The sequence below is a fragment of the Hyaena hyaena genome, unplaced genomic scaffold (genome assembly GCF_003009895.1).
Source record: "Hyaena hyaena isolate Hyena2069 unplaced genomic scaffold, ASM300989v1 scaffold_344, whole genome shotgun sequence".
Taxonomy (NCBI): Eukaryota; Metazoa; Chordata; class Mammalia; order Carnivora; family Hyaenidae; genus Hyaena; species Hyaena hyaena.
Window position 1 is genome coordinate 1,291,241 of NW_024080977.1, and position 19,860 is coordinate 1,311,100.

At 41.7% G+C, this 19,860-nt stretch overlaps 1 protein-coding gene across 4 annotated transcripts in view; it reads right to left on the reverse strand.

Annotated features, from left to right (window-relative positions):
- UBE3D (ubiquitin protein ligase E3D) overlaps positions 1-18,080 on the reverse strand; it is a 159,148-nt gene extending 141,068 nt beyond the window's left edge. For 3 of the 4 annotated variants that reach the window (XR_005531338.1, XM_039249774.1, XM_039249776.1), the window contains exons 1-3: positions 17,915-18,080; positions 6,656-6,852; positions 2,463-2,553 (exon numbers count right to left, since the gene is read on the reverse strand). Coding sequence is in view for 3 of the 4 variants with exons in the window: in XM_039249774.1 (XP_039105705.1) it covers positions 2,463-2,553; positions 6,656-6,852; positions 17,915-17,991 (365 nt within the window). In the remaining variant the exon portion in view is untranslated. Of the gene's footprint in view, positions 1-2,462; positions 2,554-6,655; positions 6,853-17,516; positions 17,633-17,914 lie in introns of all 4 variants that reach the window. The other variant, XM_039249775.1, reaches the window with a different exon arrangement.
- Positions 18,081-19,860: the final 1,780 nt, after the last annotated feature.

Here is a 19,860-nt window from a genome sequence, read left to right on the forward strand (position 1 = left end):
AACTTCTAGGTCACCTCAATGCTGGTGAGGCAGGCATGTTTCAGAAACTTCATGTGAGAGTTAAACCAAAGCCTAAAATAGACTGAGAGAAGGAAAAGTTTTGGGGTTCAGCTACAACATAAACTGGAATCCTCTGGACATTTCAGGCTAGGGTAGGTCTGTCACAGAGTACAGGTTCTGCAGCAACTTCAGCCTGTAGGTAATCTGAGCAAGGACATTCTCCTCTCTTCTGCAGATTTAGTCACCTCATTTCTTAACCAAGATAATCACTCGGAGGTGCTCCATTCACAATCCCCCCACTTATACTAAGGTAACTTTCCATGATCTCATCTACCTGGGACACTGCCAGGAATCACAAAGTAAGCAAGAGAGGCTGGTGGAAGGCCAAAATAAACACCCTACTGTTTATTCAGTTCAACCCAGGAAGAATTTATTGAGAGTGCACTATTTTTCAGGCACTGCAGCCTGATGCTGATAATGTTAGGGATGATGATAAGAATAATAAATACAGCAGTAGACACCATATACTGAATGCCTACCATGTCCCAAGGCACTGCTCTAAACACTTAAATCCATTTAATCCTCCCAACAACCCTATAAGGTACCTCCTATTATCATTTATATTTTTGTAATAACCAAATTGAGGCATGGGGTGGTTAAATAACTTGCCCAGAGGGGCGCCTGGGTGGCTTAGTCGGTTAAGCGTCCGACTTTCGCTTAGGTCATGATCCTGTGGTTTGTGGGTTCGAGCCCCGCGTCGGGCTCTGTGCTAACTGCCAGCTCAGAGCCTGGAGCCTGTTTCAGTCTGTGACTCCCTCTCTCTTTGACCCTCCCCTGCTCACACTGTCTCTCTCTCTCCTAGAAATAAATAAAAATATTAAAAAAATAATAATAACTTGCCGAGTCACAGCTAAAAAATGATGGATGCAAACCAGATAGTCTGGCTTCTGAGTCTATACCACTAGACATTATTCTTAGAAGAGCACATGAACTTTAGAGGAACAGATAGGGTTTAGGGTTTAGGGAAGGCTCCCAGCAATTGAGCCCTTTCAAAGGAATTTAGGTAGGTACTAACCAGAGAGAGGGAGGGGTGTGGGGTGCATTCCAGGGGAGAGAGTAGCTCATTGTAGGTAGAGGCTCGGCATTCATTGAGACAAGGACCACTGAAAGAGGAGTAGGTCTCCGATACAGTCAAGGAGACATACACATCTAAGTCTCAGGCACCCGTCTCAAATGAAACACATCTAACAAAGAAATCTAACTTCTTTCTTTAAATATTGTTAAAAATATTAAGGTTTTGATCTGTCTTTCCAATCAATGGATGATTAGAAGCTGAAAATTCAGGGGAAATGGTTTGTGCCAAGGTAACAAGAAGGTTGACAGAAGAACGGAGAAGATGGGAAAAACTAATGAAAAGAGATACCTTGGGAATACAAGGAATATAGCAAAGAACCCTTCCCACCTCAATAGAGTAATCATAGCACACTGCAAGAAGAGGTTACAAGATTAACTTAATCATCAAGAAAAGGTTAACATGTGTTAGCTCTATAAGCTCTGTTTTAATAAATGGGGACATAGGATGTGGATTTTAGAAAGGCACTAATAAAAATAGTTCAAACGGTGCTGGGTGGCTCAGTTGGTTAAGCGTCCGACTTTAGCTCAGGTCATGATCTCACAGTTCGTGGGTTCAAGCTCCATGTCGGGCTCTGTGCTGACAGCTAGCTCAAAGCCCGGAGCCTGTTTCAGATTCTGTATCTCCCTCTCTCTCTGACCCTCCCTGGTTCATGCTGTCTCTCTCTCTCTCAGAAATAAATAAAACATTAAAAAAAATAGTTCAAGGGACTCCTGGGTGGCTTAGTCAGTTAAGTGTCCGACTTTCGCTTAGGTCATGATCTTGCGGTTCGTGGGTTCGAGCCCCGCGTTGGGCTCTGTGCTGACTGCCAGCTCAGAGCCTGGAGCCTATTTCAGAGTCTGTGTCTCCCTCTCTCTCTGACCCTCCCCTGCTCATGCTGTCTCTCTCTCTCTCTCTCTCCTAGAAATAAAAAAAAAATTTAAAAAATAGTTCAAATAAAAAGTTGTGTTGCATGAGCCTCTATGATTTAGAAAATGCACTTAATGTGGAGAAAACCTCATTCACCAACATGCTAGATAAAACTCCAACAGAGTCCATGTCTCTTTTCAGAGGAGACACACTTCAGTGAGCTACACAGGCTTACACCAAGATAAGCCTTCCTCCCTCAAAGCCAGCATGCCATGCTCCCTTTTGTCCCCTTTCAGAAGACCTAACTGCTCCATGATTGCTAGAGATCTTAATGGTTGATTTTGTTCAAAGTGACATTAAGCTGGCTCTCATTTTAAGGTCGTATACTTCTCCCCTGGCAATTACTTCAAAAATTCTGACAGAAAAAAAAAGAAAAGCATTGCCAGGCACAGAATTAATCAGTGTAAAATAAATTCCTTACCTGTCCCTTATTATGACTTCACCGCAGGACTGGCAATATAATGTGCAACATTCTTGGGCTTGTGAGCTTTGATTAAACATGGAAATCACTTCTAAAGAAAAATCAATGAAATAGCAAATCTTAGAAGCTTGGGACAAATATATTAACATACTTAAAGAGTTTAACAGCCACATAAATTATGATCAATAAACACTGTTTACAATCTACCAAGAAGTACACATTTAATTAGCATTATCTGATGACTCAACCAGAAGCAAATATTGTGAAGCGTTCTCAAAAACAAGATTTTGCTGGGGCACCTGGGTGGCTCAGTCGGTTAAGCGTCCGATTCTTGATGTCAGCTCAGGTCATGTCTACACTGACAATGTGAAGCCTGCTTGGAGTTCTCTCTCTCCCTCGCTCTCTCTCTCTCTCTCTACCCCTACCCCCTCATGCACTCTCTCTCTTAAAATAAATAAAACTTTAAAAAATAAGATTTTGCTAAGTATCTCAGAGCTAGCTATCACCCTAGATTATCCATGTAAGATACCATTGAGCTATTTCACTCATTCCATAAATACCAACATTAAGGATGAGAGAAAAGTAGCAATTTCTCTCACATCAAACTAACTACAAGGAGCTTCACCATTCTCAGCTTCCCTCTGCTAGGTTGTAGGTACAGTTTTTCATCAGCGTGACTGGTGGTTCTTTCTATTAAATTAAGTTTAATTTAATTTAAACGAGGTCTATGTCCACTCTGGCTTATTACCAAAGCATACAAACAAAAAGAATCTTGACACTGGTCTCTACTGGGGCGCAGGGATGGCTCAGTCAGCTAAGCGTCCGACTTTGGCTCAGGTCATAATCCTGCGGTTCGTGGGTTTGAGCCCCGCATCGATCTCTATGCGGATAGCCAGTTTGAACAGAGCCTGGAGCCTGTTTTAGATTCTGTGTCTCCCTCTCTCTCTGACCCTCCCCTGCTCACACTCTCTCTCTCTCTCTCTCAGAAAAAAAAAAAAAAAAAAAAAAAAAACATTAAAAAAGAAAAGAAAAAGAAACTGGTCTCATGGAATGGCTCTTAAGAAGAATTCAATCTTCCAAGAACAAAACTCAGTTCTGGTTAAAGCTATGGAAAAATGTCATTTCCCACATTATGTGAAGAACAGAATTCTCATGGTTTCCATTATTTTATTCATGAAGAAAGGAAACTTTCATTTCCAAAACCAAAAACCAAAAACCCACGCACAAAAATACTTGTGTATAAGGGCGCCTGGGTGGCTTAGTCGGTTAAGCGTCAGACTTTCGCTTAGGTCATGATCTCGCGGTTCGTGGGTTCGAGCCACGCGTCGGGCTCTGTGCTGACTGCCAGCTCAGAGCCTGGAGCCTGTTTCAGAGTTTGTCACTCCCTCTCTCTCTGACCCTCCCCTGCTCATGCTGTCTCTCTCTCTCCTAGAAATAAATTTAAAAAACCATTAAAAAAAATACCTGTGTATAAAAAAATTTTTTTAAAGAAATGGGTCATGCTCATTACAAGCAAACAATCTGAACTTGGCTTATTTTACTTTGTAGGTATGTTAAGATTTTAAAAACTGATGCTACAAACTTGAAGCCCTGGCAATTAAAAAGTCATCCTTTTCATTTCTAGCGGTGTCCACCAATCCCTGTAGCACTAAACAGTATTCTTTAATTTTGAGCAGATAATAAGTAGACCTGGGTAAGTCATCCAAAATACTCTTTTTAGAACCAATAAAGAAATTTTCAGTGAAACACTCCCCCCTGCTGGTCACCCAGCAGGATCCACTGGCTCAGGTTCAAGTCAGAACTTCCTGACATCCTGGCATCTTGGGAGAGCACTGCCACCTGGGGTTGGATCTAATGCTTGTGCTGTATCAGATATTACTGTAGCCAGTTCCCTGTCAAGGGTCGTGATCTGACTTATGTTCTGTTCAGAATAGCATATGTTTACTACAGTCCTTAATAGAACGTCTATAGTTGAAAAGTCAACTTTTTAAAAACCTCGAAACACAACTAAATGCTAACAATGTCAAAAGTCACTTCCTACACTACATTTTGACTCAAGTTAACATTGGAGTGTATCTATCTGATATTTATTCATCCAGCAAATATTTATTTACCACCTATTATGTGGAAAGCACCAAAGCTATTAAGTACTGAGATCTATTTTGCATATACCCTTTTGTACACTACAGAACAGGTCTTTGAAAGTCTTCCTTTTCAGATATTTTGAGTAAAATGTTTTAAAAATGTAAAAGAACATGGGGCGCCTGGGTGGCTTAGTCGGTTAAGCGTCCGACTTTCGCTTGGGTCATGATCTCGCGGTTCGTGGGTTCAAGCCCCGCGTCGGGCTCTGTGCTGACTGCCGGCTCAGAGCCTGAAGCCTGTTTCAGTCTGTGACTCCCTCTCTCTCTGACCCTCCCCTGCTCACGCTGTCTCTCTCTCTCTCCTAGAAATAAATAAAACATAAAAAAAAAAAATTAAAAATGTAAAAGAACAGGAGACCAATGGAATGCAAACAATATGCAAATCAACATACAGCAATTTATTCAGTCCTACAGCTAAAATGAAACAACAATGCTTGCTGATTCAAATTTTTTTATTAGTTCAAGTTTTGCTATTTATCAACTGTTACAGAACATGGATAGGCAACAGACTAACTACGTCTCTAGAAAGCCTCCCTATCTCTCCAGTGTGGGACCTAAAATCACAAATCCAGAAGATGTGAAAATACTCCAGTGTGACCATCATGCCTGCCTTTTCGCAGTTTCCATTATTAGTCTATATCTCATCTTGGTGACCCCATTCTTCTTTCCATGGTTATTACAACAGTCGTTCTTAGCACTTGGATATGTCACTTAAGCTCCAAGACATTTCATTTCCCTACCCCTTATTCCTAAAACCAACTCTGCCCAACTCAGACTAGTTATTCACTAATCGTGGACTTGAGCAAAATTACTCTCCAACGAAAGAGTAGCATAAGACTCAGGGGAATGCTCCATATCACCTACATGGCTCTTCAAAACAATCCTGCTGACCCCACCTCTAGGGTCCATGCTGCTGAGAGAGAGAGAGAGAGAGAGAGAGAGAGAGAGAGAGAATCCCAAGCTGGTTCCACACTGTCAGCACAGAGCCTGATGCCATGCTTGAACTCATGTTGAACTGTGAGACCATGATCTGAGCTGACATCAAGAGTCAGGCACTTAATAGACTGACCACCCAGGCACTCTTCCCTTTTTTACATCATTTTTAATCCTTTAAAGCATCTTACTTACATGATAAGAGATTTAATGAGGCAATAATTTTATTCAATAAGTTATTCTGAGAAACATTTCTACATCTGACTGAATCATTGTGACAATAAAAAATATTAGAAACATAAAAGGCATAGCAATAATCAAAATCAAATTATGCATCAAACTCAATTTTAGAATCTGCAGAAGTGCTCTATTTGGAAATGTCTCTATGTGGATAAGACCACTTCCATCATTCCATCCTCTGGTGGAGCATCACCTCCTCGGAGTGGCCTTCCCTGACAACCTTTTACCCTAGACATTCCCTGTCCCATTATTCTGCTCTACTTTGACCAGAGCAGTTTTCTCTTTATCCAAGTAACTTATTTGTTCATTATCAGTTCCCATCCATGAGAATGTAAGGCCCCTAAGGGCAGAGACCTCCTGAGCATGGTCACTTCTGTATCCGCAGCACCTAGATCAAAGCCTAGCACGTAGCATAAGACAATGTTTGTTGGGTGGATGAGTACCTACGTAATGCTTGAAAATCAACCAGGTCTTGCACAGTTGCCCTCTCATTTAATCATCCTATCAACTTGCTGAGGAGGTAATTTTACAATTAAAGAAACAAGGCAGAGGTTACATGGGAAATTTCTGTACCTTCTGTCATTTTTTCTGTGAACCCAAAACTATTCTAAAAAATAAAATCTATTAGGAGGAAAAAACCCCACTAACCTCCACACACACACTCCCCCAAACAAAACTTCAGAAAGGTTAAGTGGCATGTTCAACTGCACAGCTAATAAGTGGCAGGGCTAACAAAGAAACTTCTGACCATCAGCTCTTTCCATGCTCCTGCTGAACAGTCTTTTCCACCTGGGAAAAGGTCAAATTTTCAAAAGTAAAATCACCTTTGATTTACAATGAAAAACCAAATGCTAAAATAGGAGTGCTGGTGTCACTTACTGGCGTTGGAGTCTGCCCACACCTGCAGCCGCAGGTGCAGCCCATCTCCAGCCTCGTACTGCAGCCCGCGGCAAGAGGAAGGTACAAGCCTGACCTCTGCTGGAAGCCGGAGCTCTGTGCAGCCTGCAGGGGTCTTCACCTGGAGTGCGGATGGCGTTATAGAAATATCCACGGGCATGCCTCCTTCTTTAGGCTCTCTGGTAATTAAAAATAAAACACACACAAAAAATTGCTTCTCACTGGTGAAAATCACAGGATAAAAGAGACAAAAATGGCCATGGATCTCTGTTCTTTCTGAAAAAAATGCTCTAAAGTCACTGTCCCCCCAAAATAGCAGTGAACAGATCATAAAGGAAACTGTCATATGCTAGATTTACATGAGGTCAGCCTGTACTTTTCACAGTCACAGTAACATCAATGTTCTGGAACATATTTTTTATTCCTTTTTTATGGTAATGATGCATTTTTAAATGTGCACTTTTCCCCATTGCTAATAATGATCCTGAATCTCAATTCTCCTCTATTCTAATGTTTTCTGCAGCTACTCCACCTAGACCTTCCTGGGGTTGCTCCCAGGGCCATCCTGCATGCACAGTCCACCTTCTATCCCCTAGTACCCCCTTTTTCCTCCCACGTTTCCCCAACTGCGGGTTCTGAACTAGCACCATCTAATGCTGGCCTGTCCTACATTATGTACTTGTTCTTCAAAATATTTTTAGTAAGAGAACTCAAGGCAGCATAAGACAGAGGCTTATTCATCTATGCATCCCTTGGCCCTATCATGATTTATGCATTCATTTACTTTTTCACTCATTCATTCAATACACCTATTTTGAGTTCTATAATGTGCCAGATACTGGAAACACAACAATTAAACAGATATTTTCTCTGCCCCTCACCCCCCTATACCCCAAGTAGGACACAGGTAAGTGAACAGGAATGATCAAGGGAGTGTTAAGACATGTTACATTGTACTGGCCAGGCCAGGATGGTAGGCAGCGCTGGGAGGGGTTTGGGGGACGGCCCACCAAACTTGGGACAAGTTCCTTATGATCCGGTGCCACAAGTCAATATCTTCACTGATGCCAAGGAGTTGAACCATACACAGTCACGCTGAAGCACACCACTAAGTGCATCCTCAAGTAGCCCTCCAAGCAGCTGTACAAGGCTGACCAGCTTCTCTGTATGATGGCAAGACACTGGGGAGAGTGTGGCTTCACCAGTCTGATGGCACAGCTGCAGGCCACACCCACTGGGGGGCTGGCCTCCTGGGCAGTCGCACCCACTCCCCTGTTCACCAGATGAAGCGGTTAAGGCCCTGTGCATCAAGTCTTTCTCCAGCCTGCCTGGGCCTCCTGCTATGATGAAGCCGCAGGACTCAGGAAGCAGCACCAATAAACAAGTGGTGTAGTGAAAGGGCCCTGGGCCCCCCATTGTACCCATCCCCTCTCGTGCCCCAACCCCTCTTGTAAAAGAGATTTGGGTGTCAAAAAAAAAAAAAAAAAACCCAACTCATTGCATTGCACTTATTCCTGATAAATACTGGGTACTATGGAAGCACATGGAGAGCTGCAGTGACTGTCACAGGTCAAGCACTGTTAAGAATGGGTAAGCGAGTGAAATATTCTTGCTTCTGAGACTAGCATTACAATGAAGCTGTATTTTACTTAAAGTACTGTAATTTGATATACAGGATTTTGATAAGGAGACCAGGATTACATGAAATGAAAGATACAGGAGAAAAAAACTTGTCAATTAAAATTTTTTTTAATTAATAAAGAAAACAGGGGCACCTGGGTGGCTCATTTGGTTAAGTGTTGGAATTCAGCTCAGGTCATGATCTCAGTGCTTCTGAGTTCCAGCCCTGTGTCGGCTCAGCACTGACAGCTCAGAGCCTAGAGTCTGCTTTGGATTCTGAGTCTCCCTCTCTCTCTGTTCCTCCCCTGCTCACACTCTGTCTCTCTCTCACTCTCAAAAATAAATAAAGATTAAAAAACTTTTAAAATAAAGAAAACAATCTAGTGATGTATGAAAAACATACATCCTAATCCAATTCACTACAAACACAAATCACTGGGTGTAGGCAATCAGGAGTAAAACACAGTACATTCCCTGTCCACCAGGCACCAAAAGAATGGCAGTGGATGAAAACATATAGAAAGTATCCTCATATGAAGCTTAAAATATGCTTAACATTGTAACAGAGGTGCCAAGAACTTTGACTGCCCCTTAAGTGCAGACAGAAGGGGCAGGCCATCTACTTGAGTGTTATCTAAGTACAGAGATCATATCATGTGTTCAGGTAGGAATCTTGATTAGGCCTCTTAAAAAAATCTTAAGACTACTTTCTGGCTAGTTCCTCTTCCAAGCATATGGATATGCACTTATTTAGCAATAAAGAATATCAAGACCCTGAGTCTTTTCCAGGGAATACATCCTCAAATTCCAGTCAAAAGTCTAGTTTCTTAAAGGGGATACCTGGTTGGCTCAGTCAGTTAAGCATCTGACATGGGCTCAGGTTATGATCTTACGGATAGTGGTTCAAGCCCAGCATTGGGCTCTGTGCTGACAACTCGGAGCCTGGAGCCTGGTTCGGATTCTGTATCTCCCTCTTTCTCTGCCCCTCCTCTGCTCATGTTCTTTCTCTCTCCCTCTCAAAGATAGATAACCTTTAAAAAAAATTCTTTTTAAGTCTAGTTTTAAGAACTGATGTTTAAGAAATAATAATCCTCGGGGCGCCTGGGTGGCTTAGTCGGTTAAGCGTCCGACTTTCGCTTAGGTCATGATCTCGCGGTTCGTGGGTTCAGGCCCCACGTCGGGCTCTGTGCTGACTGCCAGTTCAGAGCCTGGAGCCTGTTTCAGTCTGTGACTCCCTCTCTTTCTGACCCTCCCCTGCTCACACTGTCTCTCTCTCTCTCCTAGAAATAAATAAAACATTTAAAAAAAAATTAAAAAAAAAAAAAAAAGAAATAATAATCCTCTAGGGGCACCTGGGTGGCTCAGTCGGTTGAGTGTCCAACTTTTTTTGATTTTAGCCCCGGTCATGCTCATGAGCTCACAATTCATGGGATCAAGTCCCTCCTCAGGCTCTGCAATGAGTGTGGAACCTGCTTAAGATTCTCTGTCTCTCTCCCTCTGCCCCTGTGCCTCTCTCCCCCATATCCCCTAGTGCTCACTCTAAATAAATAATTTTTAAAAAAAGTTTTTAAAAAGAAAGAATAATCCTCAAAAGCAGAGGTTAAAAGGGCCAGATGGTATGTCAGGTTTTGCAGGCCACATATGGTCTCTATTGAATATTATGCTTTTATTTTATTTTTAGCAATGCTTTAAACGATATAAAATCCATTCTTAGCTAAGTTGTACCAAAACAAGCCATAGTTAGATTTGGCGCATGGGCCATTGTTTGCTGACACTGCTCTAAAGATACACAATTTGTCCATTTTGCTACTTCAGCAATTTTCAATCTGAACTGGCACTTGGAAGTGCCTCAAGGGATATCACTGGGTTTCTAAGCCTCACCCCCATCCCATCTCTGGCTTATCACTCCTCTGCCCCTTCCTGAAAAATTCAGCCAATTACAGAGAGCTGGGTAAGGTAGGAGGCATCTATGTGAGGCATCTATGTAAGTGTCAGAAAAGCAGAGTGGCCTGGGATGGATGTGAGAAACCCAGCAGAGGGAGGAAGGAGGAAGGCAGCCACTACATGGGGATGTCAGATCTCAAGAGTGATGAGGAGAAATCAAGGTTGGGGGTAAGGGTGGCTGTTACAGGGTACAGGGCTTCAGAGCCTGCCTTAGACTCTTCATGTTGCTGTAATAAAATACCATAGACTGGGTAGTTTAATTTTTTTTATGTTTTTTTTTTTTTTTTAATTTTTGAGAGCATGAGCAGAGCATGAGCAGGGGAAGGGCAGAGAAAGAGGGAGACACGGAATGCACAGAATCTGATGCAGGGCTTGAACCCACGAACCATGAGATCATGATCTGGGCCGAAGTCGGACACTTAACTGACTGAGCCACCCAGGCACCCCTAGACTGGGTAGTTTAAACAACACACATTTCTTACAGCTCTAACGGCTAGAGAGTAAAAGATCAAGGTGTCAGCAGATTTGGTTCTTGTTGTAGGCCCTCTACCTGGCTCGCAGGTAGCTGCCTCCTCATTGGATTCTCATACGACACAGAGCATCTCTGATGTCTCTTCTTATAAGGGGACTAATCCCATCATAGTGGCTCTATCCTCATGGCCTCATCTAAATCTAATTACCTCCCAAAGTTTCTATCTCCTAATACTACCATATTGGGCATTAGGGCTCCAACATAGGAATTTTAAGGGGACACACACAAATTCATTCCATAGCAGAGCACAAGCAGACACCAGGAAGGTGTCAACACTGAGTGCGGGGATAGGAAGCATCAAAGGATGGCTGCAGAAGATAAGTTACATAGAGGGGAATTCACCAAATAAATGTATGTCACGAGAATAATGAAAGCCAGTATTCTCACTGCGGGAGAATAGAGTAACAAAGAGGGAAAGGGAAAAAGCCAGAATGGATCCTACCACTGTAGAATAGAATTAGAAATACCTGTGTGGAGTCATGGTTTTCAATGTATATAAATATATACAGTAATACAGATGTATATGTGTGTAGACGTATGTATAATATACAAACACACAAGCATACACATACAGCCATGCATACATAAACATCATGTATACGTCACATACACACTCTGATTTTGTGCACTAGGGCCTGGGAAGAGTGACACGTCAATAGCAGTGAGAATATTCTGTGCTCAGATTTTGGTTTCAAAAGGTCATTTTCCACTTACGAAACAGCATTCCCTGTGAAAATAATTACATCCAGGGCTGGAACAGGAAAAGAATGAGGTGAGCCTGGAACAAGTTGCTGTGCAAAGGAAAAAGTCAAAGACTAATAGAAGCACATTAAAAGGACACAGAAATCCACCTGAAGGGACTCCCCTTGGCCACATCTGGTATAACTGGAGCAAAAAAAAGTAACCCAATGAATAAAAGAAGACCGTGGTTCTATACTGATGTAAATAAATGAATGAATGAATGACAAGAAGGTCTGAGGAGGAACAAGGGCATTTACATAGATAGTCTCAAAGGACCTCTCCAAATAATACATACTGATTACAAAGAGAAAAAGAGTCTTGCCAGACTGAATCCGCAAGAGGAGGAAGAGTGAGAACTGGCTGTTGCACTCAGCAGATCTGAGAGACCAGAAGCATGAGGAATTCTGTCCTCTGTCAACCATACCTTAATCTTCCTGCACACTGAAGCTCTCTACAGACCTAACAAAACTACTCATGAAAATGGGGATGCAAAAGGTTTGAGATTCCTGTACTTGTGACAAAAGGCTTTGTTTTTTTGTTTTTTACTCCATTTCAGATGTAGCTTTTTTCTTTGCTGTAAAAGCAGGAACCCAGTCAGACAACTTCAACTGGGCCCCTGTTCTGGTGTGCATTAACTGTGAGCTTTAGCCTGCCTGTGCTACCTGTACTCATAAAGCTAACGCACCTAAGCTTCTGCTTTCTGTAAGATAAATAGTTTCATCCCTGTGATATCCTCGTTCTGTAGTTACTCTGATGATAGCCAAGGAGGTTGTTAAAGTTTGCAGTATTCTCTTCTTGAATGGTTGAGGAAGGGGAAGGGAAAGAATGTCCTCTTTCTTTCATGATAATGCAGATAGGCTCCCTTAAAGTGTATGTTTGTATTTCCTTGTAATTAAGATACTGTTCAATTTGTTTTTTATAGACAAGGAAAAATATTTTGCATAACCTGACTTTAGTATTGAAAAACAGATGCTCTAGGGTGAACCATTATAGCTTCAGACTCAATCCTTTTCTAAATAAAAATGTTAAAGCCTCAAAAAAAAGGGGGGTGGTAACTTTATGGTGGATAAAGCAGATATCATCTTATCTATGTGCTCAAAGTTAACATGAACTTTAGTGGAATAAGTCAAAATCATGTGCCACCTGACAGCATGCAATGAAAACACAGCATCACTTCTGTGATATTCCTGCCAAAGATGTACAACTTGACTCTAATCTTGAGGAAACATGAAACAAACCCAAATAGAAGTATATTCCACCAAATAAATAGGTTAATCTTTAAGTGTCAAGATTGTGAAGGTGGAGAAAAATTTTAAGAGACTAAGAAAGGAGCACCTGGGTGGCTAAGTCAGTTGAGTGTCTTGACTTCAGCCCAGGTCATGATCTCAGGGCTTGTGGGTTTGAGCCCTACCTTGGGCTTTGCACAGGTGGAGAGGAGCCTGTTTAAATTCTCTGCCTCCCTCCCCCATCTCTGTTCCTCCCACACACTCTCTCTCTCAAACATAAATAGATATTTTTTTAAAAATAATAAGAGACTAAGGTAAAGAAACAGGACAATGAAATGCAATGCATGATTCTGAACTGGGTTCTTTTGCTATTATAGACAATATGTAGCCATGTGGCAAAATTTGAGTGAGGTCTGAGTATAAGAAGGCAACATATTTCCAGCTTTGAAGGTTGCATGGTAGTTATGTAGCGGAATGTTCCTGTTTGTAGGAAATATACAGTAATGTCGCCAGGAGTGACAGTAACTGACTCTCAAGTTTGAGATTGCAAAAACAAAGTGTTTGAGACCTGATTTTCCATACCTTTTATATACTTCAGGCTTTCCTCACTGTGCACTTACATTCTTTCAGGAGTCACACCTGGCTTGAAACTATCCAATGACTGCCCATCTCATTCTGAGTACAAGCTAAAATCCTTTCAATGGCCCGTAAGACCCGGTGATATAGTAGAGAATGTTGCTAAAATTCCAGGCATTTTGCAAACCAGCTGACATCACTTTGGTAGCTTGATATCTTCATTATCTATACTGAAAGTATCTATATCATAGCAAGTAGTAAATGCTGCAAATCAGGAAGACTTTTTTTTTTTGTTTGATTGGTTTTCCTGGAAAGCAAGTTTTTAGACATTTACTAGCATACCTCTGTTAGACCATTTTCTATCTGCTCCACCAGCCTGCCCACATCTCTCTGAACTAGGCGCCCCTTCATATTTTCTGTTCTTTCAGAGGGAAAGAGAGAACCAAGCATTACATAGTTCCAAATCTCTGTCCTTTCAGTTTATTACTCAAGTGCTGCTTTCTCACTTGGAATGATGGCTTGTAATCTATTCTCCCTAATCTTTTTTGTGTTTTATTTTTTTCTACATACTTATCTCCATTTAAGATAACATATGTTTTAAGGGCACCTGCATGGCTCAGTTGGTTGAGCATCTGACTTCGGCTCAGGTCATGATCTTGCATTTGTGGGGAGTCCCACATCAGGCTCTGTGCTGACAGCTCAGAGCCTGGAGTTGGCTTTGGATTCTGTGTCTCCCTCTATCTCTGCCCCTCCCCCACTCATACTATATGTGTGTGTGTGTGTTTGTGTCTCAAAAGTAAATAAGCATCAAGTATATCTATATGTTTTATTTATCTTGTATAATTTCTGTTCACCTCTCACCCATTGCCACCATTAGGCTGTAAGCACAACGGTAGCCAAGTATTTTTGTTTTTGCTATTGTCACTGTTCACAGCTGAATACTCAGCACTTAGAACCTGAATTTTTGACACTAGAATAGGAACTCAGTAAACATCTGTGGAATGAATAAATGAATGGCCAAGGTTTATCCCAGGAATGCTGAGATAGCTTAATATAAATAGATTTTTCTAATGTAATTCACAGATGATTAAACCCATGAACAGATACTATATTTTCTGTAATGATTTCTGCATTTATCATGATGGTCATATTTTTTCTTTTCATCTTTACATCTGTTATAGGAATACAAAGGAACTATGCAATCTACCACATGGATTTGCCAAAAAGTCAATTTCATCATACCTAATGATAAAATACTAGAAGCACTTCTTACATATACATACATATATTTTCAAAGTAGGCTTCCCACCCAGTGTGGAGCCCAACACAAGCATGAACTCACAACCCTGAGATCAAGACCAGAGCTGAGATTAAGAGTTGGGTGCTTAATTGACTGAGCCCCTCATACACCCCTAGAAATATTTAAGATTAGGAACAAGATGGGTGCCTGGCTGGCTCAATTGGAGGGGCATGCAACTCTTGATGTCAGGGTCACGTGTCTGAGCCATACTCCAAGTACAGAGACTACGTAAATAAATAAAACTTCAAAAAAAAAAAAAAAGATTAGGGGCACTTGGATGGTTCAGTTGGTTAAGCATCTGACTTTGGCTTAGGTCATGATATCACAGTTCATGAGTTTGAGTCTTGCGTAGGGTGAGCTAGAACACCACTTCAGGTGAACTTGAGCCCAGACTCAGATGAGCCCTGCTTATCTCTCTCTCTGCCCCTTGTGGGATTCTCTCTCACCCTGTAGCTTACTTGCAGTCTCTTTCTACAAAAAAAGAAAAAAAAAAAAAGGAACAATCATATCATTTACATTAACTGTAAATAGACTAAAAATTTTCATTAAAATGCAGAGATTATCAGAATGGATTTAGAAAAATTCCACCCAGCATATGTCTTAAAAATTTATATACAAAGGCACCTGGGTGGCTCAGTAGGTTGACTGTCTGATTCTTGATTTTGGGTCAGATCATGATCTCAGGGAATATGAGATCAAACCCCGTGTCAGACTCTGTGCTGACAGGGTGGAGACTGCTTGGGATTCTGTCTCTCTCTCTCTCTCTCTCTCTGCCCCTCCCCTGCATGTGCTCTCTCGTGCTCTCTCTCTCTCAAAATAAACATTAAAAAAATTTAGGGGTGCCTGGGTGGCTCAGTTGGTTGGGTGTCCAACTTCGTCTCAGGTCATGATCTCACAGCTCGTGGGTTCAAGCCCTGTGTTGGCCTCTGTGCTGACGGCTAGCTTGGAGCCTGGGGCCTGCTTCAGATTCTGTATCTCCCTCTCTCTCTGATCCTCCCCTGCTCATGCTGTCTCTCTCTCTCAGAAAAAAAACAAAACAAAAAACAAAAACACATTAAAAAAATGTATAAGTAAAGACATAGGGTAATAGTGAAAGGATAGAAAGAGATACATGATGCCAAACAGTAAAGTTGAATGTTTTCCAACAAGGACACTGAGTTATTTCAGTGGGAGAAATGGCAATCTTCTAAGATAATGGTGACAGAAACCCTGGATATCCTTAGAGAAAAAAAGAAATTTCATCCCATCTTACCCCAGAGACAGAAAAATGAATTTTGCCTAACTGTAAAAGCTAAAACTATGTAACTCCTAGAAAAGAAACATAAGAGGAAAACTTTACAACCTTGATGTAGGCAAAGATTTCTTAACAAACAAAACTAATGATTAAAGAAAAAAATGCAATAAACCAAACTTCATTCTAATTAGAATTTTCTATTCTTGAAAAGATGCTATGAAGAAAATGAAAACGTAGGTTACTGGTTGGGAGCAAGTGTTCGCATATTCACAATGGCATGAATGTGAAAGCTCTTATTTCCAGAGTATATAAAGAATTCTTTAAATTCAACAATAAGACAACCCGATTTTTTTTAATGATAAAAAATTAGAAGACACTTTCCAAAGGAACACGTATGAATGACCGAAAGGCAAGTGAAAAGGTACTCAATGTTATTAACCAGGAAAATACAAATTAAAATGACAATGAGATACCGCTTTGTACCATTATAGAATTAGGTCATTTCTTAAGAGAAATGAAAATGTATACCCACTAAAACACTTATACAAGAATGCTACAGCAACTTTATTCACAATAATAAAGTTCTAGAGATACACACAATATCCAGAAATAGAATGGATAAATTAATTGCATATTGATACAGTAGAAAACTACTCAGTGAGAAAAAAGAACGGACTACATGTGCAATGACATAGATGAAACATAAATCTCAAAACCACTGTTAAAGGAAAGCAGCTAGAAACAAAAAAAGTACATACTGTATGAATCCATTTATATTCAACAAAGAATATATGTATGGCAAATATATATGTATATATGTGGCAAAACTAATCTTTGTTGAATAAAATCAGAAGAGTGGTTGCTTTTGCTTTAACAAGGGGCAAGACGGTGATAAAGTCCAACAGCCAAAGACCATTAGGGACAAACTAGTAGTCTAGCAAAATCAGGTTTCTTCACTTGCTTAAACAAGGGAGAGTAGTAACCGAAGGGAATACTGAAGGGCCCCTTTGATAAGAGGAAGTAGAGAGGTTGTCTGGTTTTTGTTTTAATAGAAGTCTGAGGCTGCTAATAACCCTAAAAAGTGGACTAGAATCCGAGATACTTGTTTGAACTTACGATTCGAGAGGTAGAAACAGAAGAAAAAGAGAAAGAAGGGTGATAAATATCCTCCCCATTTTACAACGGAAAAAAAAATCAGATTAAGCACTTCTGCCCTTGTGAAGAAGCTAGGATTTGAACTCCGGTCTCATGCCAAATCCCACTGCCACACCTATACTCGGCGGATATATGGAAAAGAAAGATAGGCATGAATCGACTTCAGAGAAGCTCTGTTAGTAAGTTTCAGGATTTTAACATCTAGTTTACTTTATGTGAAACAGCGGTCGCAAGGGAATAATCGAGCAGACCACATACCAAACAAGCAAAAAAAAAAAAAAAAAAAGAACATTTCTCCTTAAAGTTTGTGTAGTGAATAACGAGTCAAACGTTTGCTGACTTCTCATTGGAACGTGGAATATGAATGAGCTCCAATAAGAAGCCTGCAACCTTTGTTAGTCGTTCTGCAGAAAACGGTGTAGAGAGAGATATAGACCAAAGCAAAAACAAAAAGAAAAAAAAAAACCCAACTCGAGTTTATGTACAAAACAGGGAGAGCTCATATTGGAACTTACCCTCCAATGAGGATCCCAAAAAGAAACAGGCAAGGCATTTGCTGCAGTTTGTGTTAAAGCCGGACACTGGTATGTGTCATCAGCGCTCCTCAAAACGTCAGTGTGTATTTTGAGTCCTGGAAAGCGTGTTAAAATGTAAGTTCTGATTCAGCAGGTCTCGTGTGGGGCTGAGACTGCATTTCTGAAAAGCTCCCCGGTGATGCCGAGATTACTAGCCACGGGGGGACTAGAAGCACGAGGGGTGGGAGGGGAAGCCCCACTTTGAGTAACGGACAGGCTCTAAGCAACTAGAAAGGAACTCAAAACTCCGTGCTTTTGAGGGAGGCGAGGCTCCCGGGCCAGCACAAACGCAGGCCGCACTGCGCCTGGGAGCCCCACGCGCCCAGCACCGGCCTTACCCCAGGATCAGCAGCGCGCTCTGCAGCCGTCTCCGCACCTCCAGGAACACGCGCGTCCCCGCCTCAGCCGCCGCCATGGCCGGCGCCCGGCCGCAGCTTCTGGCGAAGCGGGGCCACCTAGGCCGGGAGCGGCTACACGTGCGGCGGTGGCTGCGGCCGCAGCGGCCAGCGCGGGCCTCCCAGACCGGATCGCTGGCGGACACAGCCCTCCAGCCCACAGCGCCGCCTGCCGGGCGGAGAGCGCGCTGCCGCGAGGACTCGACCTGGCGGTGTGAGCCTTTTCAAATATGGGCTTCAGGTCTGAGTAGTCACAAACGTGGCCCCGGAAAGCCTTATGGTTCTCCCACTCTTCTCCGTGTGGGCCTGGCCCGGTGCGTTCGTTTCCCAGGATAGGACCTTAAAAATCTAGGCCGAGTACACTCCCTTGGCTAGCTTGGGTAGAAATGAGACTGGAAGAAAAAATGACCGAGGGAGGCGATATAGAACTGGCGCTAACCCCTGGAGGCCTGAGAGCAGATTTTTCCACCCCAAACATACAATCTGGTTTCGCTTTTTAATAAACTATAGTATCTTTTTTTTTTTTAAATGAACTGTGGTCAATCCTTTGCTAGCTCTCCTCTGAGGCAACAAATGTGCAGGATTGATATGACGCTGTTTCTCGATTTATACACAACTGCTCCAAGATGCAAACAGTTGCAAAAATGTAAGAAGTTTTCTGTTATCTATGCAGAAGAGAGTGTGGTTAAATCCAGCGTCATGAATCATAGGATTAGCCATTCCTATAACCTTTGAAAACAGGAAGATGCGAATGATTTACATGTACATTTCCACTCTCCATATTTTGTAGAAGTAAAAACTTATTCACCGAAGTCATATCTTATTACAACTACAAGATAATTTTCGAAAGTTTGACATAGTAAAGGATCTATTATAATAGTAATAGTAAATACTTAAAATGGGGAAATATGAAAATGTAAGGCTACAGTGGTAGACTTACAATAAGAATGTTAATGTTTTTTATTTTTTTTAATGTTTTATTTATTTCTGAGAGAGAGAGAGAGAGAGAGAGAGAGAGAGAGCGTGAGCAGAGGAGGGTCAGGGAGAGAGGGAGACACAATCTGAAACAGGCTCCAGGCTCTGAGCTGGCTGTCAGCACGGAGGCCGTCAGGGGGCTTGAAACCCACGATCCTTGAGATCATGACCTGAGCCGAAGTCGGAGGCTTAATCGACTGGGCCACCCAGGTGCCCCATTTTGAGAGCGAGAAAAAGAGAGCGCGGATGAGCGCGCAAGTGGGGGAGGGGTAGAGAGCGAGAGGGAGACAGAACTGAAAGAAGGCTCCAGACTCTGAGCTGACAGCATCGAGCAGGAAGCCGGCTCAAACTCACCAATGGTGATATGACCCTGAGAATCATGACCTGAGCCGAAATCTGAAGCTCAACCTACTGAGCCACCTAGGCACCCCAGCAAGAATTTTAAAAGCAGGAGGCTGGGAGCGCCTGGCTGGCTTGATCGGTGGAGCATTCCACTTTTGATCTCAGGGTTGTAAATTGGAGCACCACATTGGGTATAGAGATAACTTAAAAATAAAATCTTACCAAAAAACCCCAGAGGCTTTTAGTTTATAAAAACAGAAACAATGATGTATTTCTGAATACAGTGATGTGTTTCTGAATACAAATTCAGAAAGTCGTGCTTAATGATTGCTTCTTAATTTCAAGATTTTCCAAATAAATAACAAATCCACTTTAGAGATACTATTTTAAGACAGTTTTTCTAAAGTTAAATATTTGCTGTTTTAAAAGTTTATTGTGTTGCTTCACAAATTCCTGTTTTTATCACAGTAATTAAAAAACATGGATGGAGGTAACAATGCAGTTAAAACAATTGTATTTACTGCTATTCCACCTCAAATAATGGTGATCATAGGTGATGATTTTAACTCCTA